General features: G+C 43.5%; 1 protein-coding gene across 1 annotated transcript; it reads left to right on the top strand.

Moving 5' to 3' along the window:
- The first annotated feature begins 3242 nt into the window (after nucleotides 1-3242).
- proca1 (protein interacting with cyclin A1) lies at nucleotides 3243-7102 on the top strand. Its single transcript, XM_023350826.1, has 4 exons — nucleotides 3243-4014; nucleotides 4109-4241; nucleotides 5146-5280; nucleotides 5370-7102. Exons 1-4 carry the CDS (start codon nucleotides 3483-3485, stop codon nucleotides 6961-6963), a joined length of 2394 nt encoding a protein of 797 aa, XP_023206594.1. The 5' UTR covers nucleotides 3243-3482; the 3' UTR covers nucleotides 6964-7102.
- Nucleotides 7103-9004: the final 1902 nt, after the last annotated feature.

Here is a 9004-nt window from a genome sequence, read left to right on the forward strand (position 1 = left end):
CGGAAATTTACTCATTTACAAAAAAAGAAAACCAACAAAAAACAGCTGAAAAAGAACAAAGTTCCTCAAGGATGCCTCGGTTGCTTCCTCCGATACAAACCAATGCTGGTGTTCAGGTGAGCAATAGATAGATCATATCATACTGTAAGTACAGAATATCTAATGTCTCCACTAGATGTCAGTATAAGCTACACGCTGAACCTTTAACATGTGTAACAGATCGTGATGAATCAGCAAATTCCAGAAGTTTCCAGGTGGGAGAAAAAACAAAGAAAATCTTTAATCTGCGTAAACTACAAACTACACTTACAAAAAAATAGCACAATGTCAAACTAACAACAATCTGAGAAACATCTCACAACCCCCCCATCCCAAATAAAGTACATTAACAGCACTCACTGCTCGGCCACCAGAGGGTGCTGTTCTGTGTGCAATAAAGTGGAGGGTTCTAATGTTGTAAGAATCAATGCCACAGGTTCCAAAAAATATATCAAAAATGGCCACTTTAGCATCTTATTTAAATGAACAATCCAGATAGTTCAGTGTGGAAAAACAAATGAGACTTTTTATGCATACAGGCCGTTAATTGATAACCTAGATTTAAAAAAAAAAAAAAATCTGGAAATCCTAAAAAAAAAAAAAAAAAAAAAGTCTATTTCTTCAATGTTTAAGTATTTTATACCCCTTCAAAATGGTTTTGTGTTATTTCTTCAACGAGCTCCACAGGAACTGCAGGATTATTACTCTTGTTCTCTTGCCCCCAATCCTTCCACCACTGAGCATTTCAATTCATGGGAAACTTTTTTTTTTCTTCCTTCTTCTTCTCTCCCCTCCCCGCCCTTCCTCTCACTCCTTCGAGATGTGATCGAATGTTGCCTCTGGTGATTTTACATCATTTTTCTCCGCCTTCCAGCAATCCGATTTCAGCGGCTTGTGTGGGTTGGATCTCCTCCTCCAGCGCCTCAGAGTAAAGACCAACCATGTGACAAAAACACTGGGCTCATTAGAAAGCCAACCTGACAAGAAGGGTTTTGTTGTCCTGGGACAAAAAATCACTTCCACTGAGATGCATCACTTATTAGCAAGAGGCATCATATGAAAATGGCAGATTAGGAAAATATACCTTGCCTTACAGAGGTATTCAATTATGTATGATTATGTAAACTGAATATTTTCTTTTACCTCTTAAACTTTTTTACTTTTGTCACTTTAAGTGCAAGCAAATTCATAAATGCTTCTCATACATTTTCTTTTACAGATAATCTGAAAATTCTATTTCACATTTCACAAATGTATTGAATATGTTTTGAATCTTTCCAGGTCAAATGTCAAGTCAAGCAGCTTTACACATGTACGGTTGATGCTTTTGCCCATTCCTCTTTGGAACGTTAAGTCAGTTGGGTGGACATTTTATCTGAACCTCAGATTTCAGATCTTGTCGAGGGTCAAGGGTTTTCAGTTAGGTTTAAGACTTTGAACTTTGACTAAGCCATTTTTTTAGGTTGATTTGATTAAAATGATTTAATACGCATTTAGTAATCTTTGTGTTTTTGTTTCACAGTTTTTGGACTGCCTCCTGCTGTCCTTTTAGCGTTTGGTTTTTCTTTTTTCTTTTTTGTTAGTCCGCCCAGTTAGGATCATTTTTCAGCTTGTAGTACTTGTGAGGGCGGGCTGACAACTTTTTCATTCATTTTGTTTGTTTTGTTTTTTGTTTATTTTGTGTCACTTCCCTGAACTCTTCTGTCCTGTTTGGCGTGGTCCCCATGTTGGGTTGACAACGAACGGATAAAGTTAGCGGGGAACCCTTCATGTATTCAACAATAAATATCAATAATTAACTTAATTCCTGCTGTTGATTATTACGCTTTGGCTGGTCCAAGCTATAACACTAGTAATATGGTTTGTCCTCCATCAACAGAAAAGCTCGTTGTGTTTAAGCTAATGTGCTAATGTTGCCTCTGGGCAGTGATGACTAATAGTCAAATCCCTCGTTCTGGACCAATGAAAACATCCGCCGCCACCTGTTCTAGTTCCGCCCTGGGCAACTGCCAATAAACAAACCGCCACTGCTAATAGTTGTGCTGTTGGGGATTTCCCTACAGGTGAGCTCTGTAGGCAAATGAGGGGGAATTTTTATTTTATTTTCTTTTTCCGGATAAGCACTTTCCTTCTACTGTGCTTCTGAATGTCACTAATTTGTGTTGGTCGTCTCGAAAAATCTCCTTTTTTCTTGCATTATGATGTAAACAAATCAAATATGTGTTAAGATTAAGTGAACGTACACGAAAACAAAACGAAATGTGCGGGGAAAAAAGCATAGTACAGTGCAGTCCTGTAGGTATGTTAGGTATGGCGTGCGTTTTTTGAAAGAAGAAAAATAATAATAATAATAATAATAATAATAGCTACATTACATTGCTTATGATAATAAAAATAACACTCTTAACAATGAAGAGGAAAACAAAATCAGATAATAATAAAGTAATAATATTGCCGATAATAAATCGACACCGTCTGAAATTGGAACCTTTGCAATCTGAATGCAGGATTCAAAACAAATACAAAAAAAGAAATCTTATAAAAACTTTTTGACACTTAATGTAAATAGAGGAATTTTTTTAATTCACTAGGATTTTTAACAGCACAGGAAGACACACAAAAAGTTTAGACAAGGAGAGGAAACATCTTCTAACTTCATCTCAAACTCTTCTGGACCAAGATGACCTACATCTTCGGTGCCCACAACTGAATTTGGCCCCTAAACTTGACACGCTTTGACTCCTGGAGTTCAGTTTGGAGCCATTTCTCTCTCTCTCTCTCTCTCTCTCTCTCTCTCTCTCTCTCTCTCTCTCTCTCTCTCTCTCTCTCTCTCTCTCTCTCTCTCTCTCTCTCTCTCCACATTCCTCAGCCGGAGAGTTTTGTCCCGACGTCGGGAGTTTAGGTCGACACCGATTCACCGCCTCGTTTTTTTTTTTTTTTTTTTGTTGCGTTTGAAGGATGTCCAACGTCCGTGGTGTGTTGGCACAACCACCCCATGATGCTTGCGTTACCATGGGAAACGTAGGCAAGCCCGAATTCCTCCACGCATGTTCCCAGAGAGTCGGACTCCTCTCCTCTCTGAGGGGAGGGGCCTGGAAGGTAACTTGCGGTCACGTCTCTCTGGTGAAGCTCCGGAGGGGGGGGGGGGGGGGTGTTCAAGTTCAGATCGGCTTTAACCCTCTGCTCTCCTTCCGTGCAACCCTACACCGGGCGGCTTGTACCTGCTGGCCGCGCACCAGAAACACAATGCCCCCCAGGCTAAACAGGTTAATCTCGCTGCACTGACTCCTCCCCATGTGGTCACCCTGCGCGTTACGAGTCGCACCACCTCAGCCTGGCTTTAAAAGTGGGAGGGTTGCGCCAGACAGCGCCAGAAGAGGCTCGCCAGGGGAGCTGTCTGCGCTACGCGTGGTGCTGAAAAGTGCCACCTGCCCACCATCATCATGTGGTCAGTCATCTTTGTCCTCCTGTCCTACCTGCACAGAAACGTGGCCAGGGGCGACTTCCCGAGCCGCGCTTCGGACGCGGACAAGGAGAGCAAGGAGATGTTCTCCATGGTCAACGGCACCTTCTGCGCAAAGTTGTCCCCGCTGGCGGGGAACGTTCTCTACCAGGTGTCGGACGGAGCCGAGGTGGTCCGCACCGTGGTGAGCCCCGGCGGGCAGCTGGTGACCTGCTCGGTGGTCGTGAACCGGACGGAGGCGAAGGCGTTCGCGCACGAGTGCAGCCTGGGGCTGGAGGAGCGGAGAGGAACCAGCCGGCGGCCGGAGGAGGAAGAAGAAGAGGAGGAGGAGGCGCGTTTTGCGCGCATGGATGAAGCCAGGCTGGCGTGCCGGGAGTTTGAGGAGAGCAGGGCGCACGGCGGCGGGGAGGATGAGCAGGGGAAGGGTCTGAGGAGATCCAAGAGGGGCTTCACGTACCCGGGGACCCTTTGGTGCGGAGCCGGGAACAATGCGGACAACTACAACCAGCTGGGTAAGAGAGAAGGCGACGCGTTGTCGAAATGAAATGATCGCACGCGCATGTACACGCCTGACTAAACGGTGACCCCGTGACCTCCTTTCCGCAGGAGACTTTGCAGACACGGACAGTTGCTGCAGGACCCACGACCACTGCCCCCACGTCATCCACGCCTTCTCATCAAACTACGGATACACCAACTTCAAGTGGCACTCCATCTGCCACTGTGACTGTGATGAGGAGTGAGTAACACTGGAAGCTTAGTTTTTATTGTTGTATTGAATCATTAAACTAAATATTTTGAGCTGTCCGTATAGAATGATGATGATATTATATTTAATGCACCGTTTAACTCAGGAACCAAAGTGTTAAACTAAGATGACCAGGGTAGAAATATTCCATGTTTGTTTTAGGGTCACCAGCTGGCCTGGGACAACCAAGAACTTATGCAAAATCAACTCTGATCTTTATATCACATTATATTGTTATTCCCTTATCAAATCTGGAATGTTGCTGTGATCCTTTCATGGAGGTTTGAGGAATCCCTGCATCTCTCATGGCGACTATTTCAACTCATTTCTGCTGCTGTGTCAGTTATATAAGACAAGAAATTTGTAGAAAAAAAATCTATCCATTTAAAGAACAAGGAGAAAACAGACTGTAAACAATTTTTACTCAGTGAACTCGGAAGCTTTATGGGTTTCTGTAAAAGAAAAGAAAAAAACGAAAAATAAAGAAGTGCTTGAAATAACCACTTTATACTAAGCGAGTGTTGTGATTGTCAAGGAAAACATGCTCTGTCATTTAGGGAATTTAATTCATTGGTCGGCTCATGTGCGCTGTACTATAGAGCAGGTTTTAAAATCAAAAAGCTGCCAAGCATGGAGGACCAGTTGGATGGTCACTGGTGTTGACCCCATATCAATGAACCACTGCATAAGGCCTTTTAAAGTCCTGGCTCAACTGAGACAAAATAAAAAGATTCACTTGTAAATTTAAAGCAGAATCAAGTACAGTAAAAAAAATTAAGCATTATTTTACATGTAACTTGTAACTTGTCAGATACAAGAGAATCCCCCATTTTGCCCACATCATATCCTCTTGTTTTTTTTCCCTTTTGATCGACTCTTTTATTTCTTCCTGCAGGTTGAAAGCTTGCCTGAGACAAGTCAACGACACATCCTCCAGGGTTGTGGGTCAGGCGTTTTTCAACGTCATCGGTGTGCCCTGCTTCGACTTTACCTACGAGGAGCAGTGCGCTGAGCGGCACTGGTACGGCCTGTAAGTATCACCGCCAACAACTCGCAAGGCTGCAGTTCATCATGAATTCTTTATGGACTTCCTTTCCGTTCGCCTCCTCCGTCCCGCAGGTGCAAGCGATACGACAAGTTCCCCATCGCCGTGCTGAGAGAAGCGGTGCCGTACGACTACGGCGGTGTTGACGTCATAGACGAGCTGACGGTGGCGCCACCCAAGCGGGAGGAATCCAAGCAGAGCGAAGAGGAGGAGCAGCGGGAGAGTCCCACTCAAAGTACGATATCGGAGCCGTCGCTAAGGAACGTCGTCACCGCCGCCGAGGACTTCATCAAGGTGCTCGCCACCGTCTCCACGTCTCAAAGCTCCAACGCAGACTCCGACAAGGAGGAGGCGCAAACCTCGGAGAAGAAGAGGAGGAAGAACGCTGGGGCGAAGAAGAAAGCAAACAGGAAACATAAAAAGAAAGGGAAGGGCAGGAAGAGGAAGCAGAAAACGGAGGCGGCTGTGAAAGCAGAGGAAGGAGCTGCAGGAAGCAAGGCAGAAGACATCTTCTTGTCTTTGAGCAACTTCATCAGTGAGTCCAACAAACGCAACCAGTCAAGGATTAATGCAAACATAGTTGATGACAGGGAATTTGAGCTTAGAAGGACAGACGAGCCCTCCAATGACGTCATGAAAGATGAGCCTGCCTCGGGGAAGGAGACGGTTTCCATTACATCATCACCTCTGAAGGCCCGGAAGATGCCGAATGAGTCAGTTGAGGGGATGAAAGAGGAAGTCCCTTTGTCAGAGAACCTGATGACTCTTAGCACGCCACAGAAAGTAAAAGGCAGAGGGCAGAAAAAGGGTGGGAGAAAGAGCGGCAAGAAAAATTCACCTCCTTCTTGTGAACACCGTAGATTAAACTCTGTAGACTCTGTTCCAATTATTATTCTGCCAGAACTGGAGCAACGTAGCTCCACTACTACAAGCACTGCCAGTGTTCCTATTGTAGCCCCCAAAGTGCAAAGGAGCAGGTCAAAGGAGAGAGGAGACAAGGAGAGGAGGAAGAAAAGAAAGAAAGTTAGCTCAGACGCTCTGATTGTGCCTTCTGACCCTCGGGATTCCTCTCCAGAGAGTCAGACTGCGTTCCCTCTCACCGGGTCTCCCACCTCTGCACCAGCCCCACGCACGGAGCTGCTGCTTTTAAGAACGCCGTTTTACAGACCGGACAGTCAGGTTACGGCTCTCAGCCCCAACTTTTCTGCCTCAAAGAGGCGAAGGTCAAAAGAGAGCGTGCAGAGAAACAGAAGGAGGAAAACTGCCATCCTTCTCTCCAGTCAAAACCTATTTTCCCACAGCGGCCCTGAAAATGCTAACCTTGTTCCCACAACTCCTCAAACCCTGGTTGGTCGGCCGGGTTTCGCGAGCACCCCTGCGCTGCAAGACACAGAAGCTCATGATGAATTGAGGCTCTTGACAACGGCCGCCCCCACAGTGAGTACAAATCTCAACGTGCTTCTGAGGAAACGGCAGAAATCCGACCAGGAACAAAACGAGCCAGAGACGCTTCCAACTTCGCCAATCAAGGTCAGATCCGAAAGGTCCTGGACGACCACGTCTGCAGCTCCACCCACGAGTCCGCTTCAGTTCTCTATTGAGCGAGCGAGAGCACAGTTCAACAGGAAGAAAAGGAGGAAGGCATTGCAGTTTCGTCGACAGCAATAGGCCCCGGTGTTTCCGACGTAGCTGACGTAGTCTAGAGGTCATGTTTCATTATACTGCTTAAAAGAATGAAATCATGCAATCACTGATTGTACCTCGAGAATGATGTTTTTTCAATATTTTCTCCCGTATGTCAGTAATAAAATTTATAAAATATTCTTTGTGAGTTTGTTTGGAGAAATGTGATAAAATCCTGTAGAGTTGTATACAGAAATAGCTACACAAACCAATAAGGCTCTTTGAGAAAAGAAGTTTTTGGCTCCGCTTTTAAGCTCCACCCAAAGCTGACCAGTAAAATCAAGACATGTGCTACAAATCAAAAGTGGGGACACAACATAATATTGACTTGGATGAGATGTGTCCAGACTTTTACCTGGTAGTGAAAAGTATGTTTAATTTATTGTGTGCCGGTAAAAGAAAAAGAAAAAGAACATTTAAAATATAGATATATATTTTTTTCAATTAAAAAAATGCTCCTGCCCCAAAACAGAACTCTGAGGCGCACCTTGGATGTCTTCAGAAGGGTGCAAAATGCAATTGGTCAATAAAATCATTTATTTAAGTTTTTTCTAAAAAAAAAAAAAAAAAAAAGCAACAAAAAAACAAACAACTCAGACAGGTATAAATTCGTCCAATATTGCTTGCAGAGGATTTTATTGGCAAAAGCTAAAATACTTTTAAAAAAATGTATAGTTACCAGCAATTTCTCCAACAGCGAGATTTAAAAAGAACTACAGCTGCTTGCTTCAAATTTTAATAAATATTTTTTAGTGTAAATTAATTAAACATAATGCTTATTGGGATGATTTCCATGTGCTGAATCCTACATTCAGCACATCCTACGTTTAACAAGATAGTCCAAAATAAATATTTTTGCTAGCTAGCTAGCTGCTAGGGACGTTTTATGTTTATTTCAAATAAATAAACATGTTATTTATCTGTCAGAAATACAATGTGTAGACAATACTCTATCATTCAAGCTTGAGCTATTATAGAAATACAGTAAAATTTTAAATTAATTCATATAATTCAACACTACCACATTAGCTAGCACCTAGCAGTCCTGCTAGCTTAATACTTTGTGCGCATTATCCCAGCTGAAAATGTCAAATCATAGAAAAATTGAATGTATAAACTGGAAAGGCTTGACTGTAACCTTCTTAAACTTCTTTCAGATGATTTTGTAATCCTTAATTTTCAAGCTGTAGAACGGACGCCATGGAAACGCCGAGTATGTGCAGTTTGACAAGTTTTCCGGGTGGTGCAGACTTTGATCCACTTGCTGCCTCCACCACAAATCGGATCACATTCTCGTCCACACAGATTAGACCTTCATTACTTTCACTTCTTACATGTTTAGGGTTGTAATAGCTGGCACAGAAACCCCCTGGTCAGGTGATTTCCCACATGCTTACATAATGCTTTATATGGAGAAACCTGGACAGGCACAGCAGCCATACTTGACCTCTGTTACCGCGATGTTACGAGGTTTTTCATCGAAGAACTTTATCGGAAAGCAAAGCGGAGTAAAAGTCCACACCAGCACACACGCGAGAACAATAAGCAGTGGAGGTGAGGACTGCAGGTGTGTGAAGGCAGCAGATTTTTATAGCAACTGAACTCAGGAACGAAGCAAAACAGACTGGGGACAATAATTGGACAACCCTGAGAAAAACAGAGAGGTATTTATGCTGGGAGGGTTGGTTGCTGTGATGGAAGGCAGGTGAGTTGATGAGCAGGTGAGAGACAGCTGCAGAGAGCTGAGACATGAGGAAATTCACTGGCTAAATCAGGAAACGGCAAACTATCACTAACAACAGACTGAACAGTACACAACACACCAACGGCAAAGTATTCAACAAAGTTAATTACCGTAGTTGGTTTGTTAATTTAGTTTATCTAAATTAAGATGATTTATGATGTTTGGAAAAAAATAGAAAAATGGAGTGAATACCTCACATTCCTTTTGCTGGAGCATAGGGTTGGTACACAATGCAAATTTGTTAGTGAATATGGAAGAATATTGTTTCATAGTTCAGTGACA

Source organism: Xiphophorus maculatus, chromosome 18 (assembly GCF_002775205.1).
Source record: "Xiphophorus maculatus strain JP 163 A chromosome 18, X_maculatus-5.0-male, whole genome shotgun sequence".
NCBI classification, from domain to species: Eukaryota; Metazoa; Chordata; class Actinopteri; order Cyprinodontiformes; family Poeciliidae; genus Xiphophorus; species Xiphophorus maculatus.

Bases quoted from the DNA above. Each gene is read 5' to 3' on its own strand.
- proca1 (XM_023350826.1), top strand. From the start codon at position 3,483: ATGTGGTCAGTCATCTTTGTCCTCCTGTCCTACCTGCACAGAAACGTG. The intron at 4,242-5,145 runs GTGAGTAACACT...TTCTTCCTGCAG, and splicing joins CACTGTGACTGTGATGAGGA to GTTGAAAGCTTGCCTGAGAC. The intron at 5,281-5,369 runs GTAAGTATCACC...TCCGTCCCGCAG, and splicing joins GAGCGGCACTGGTACGGCCT to GTGCAAGCGATACGACAAGT.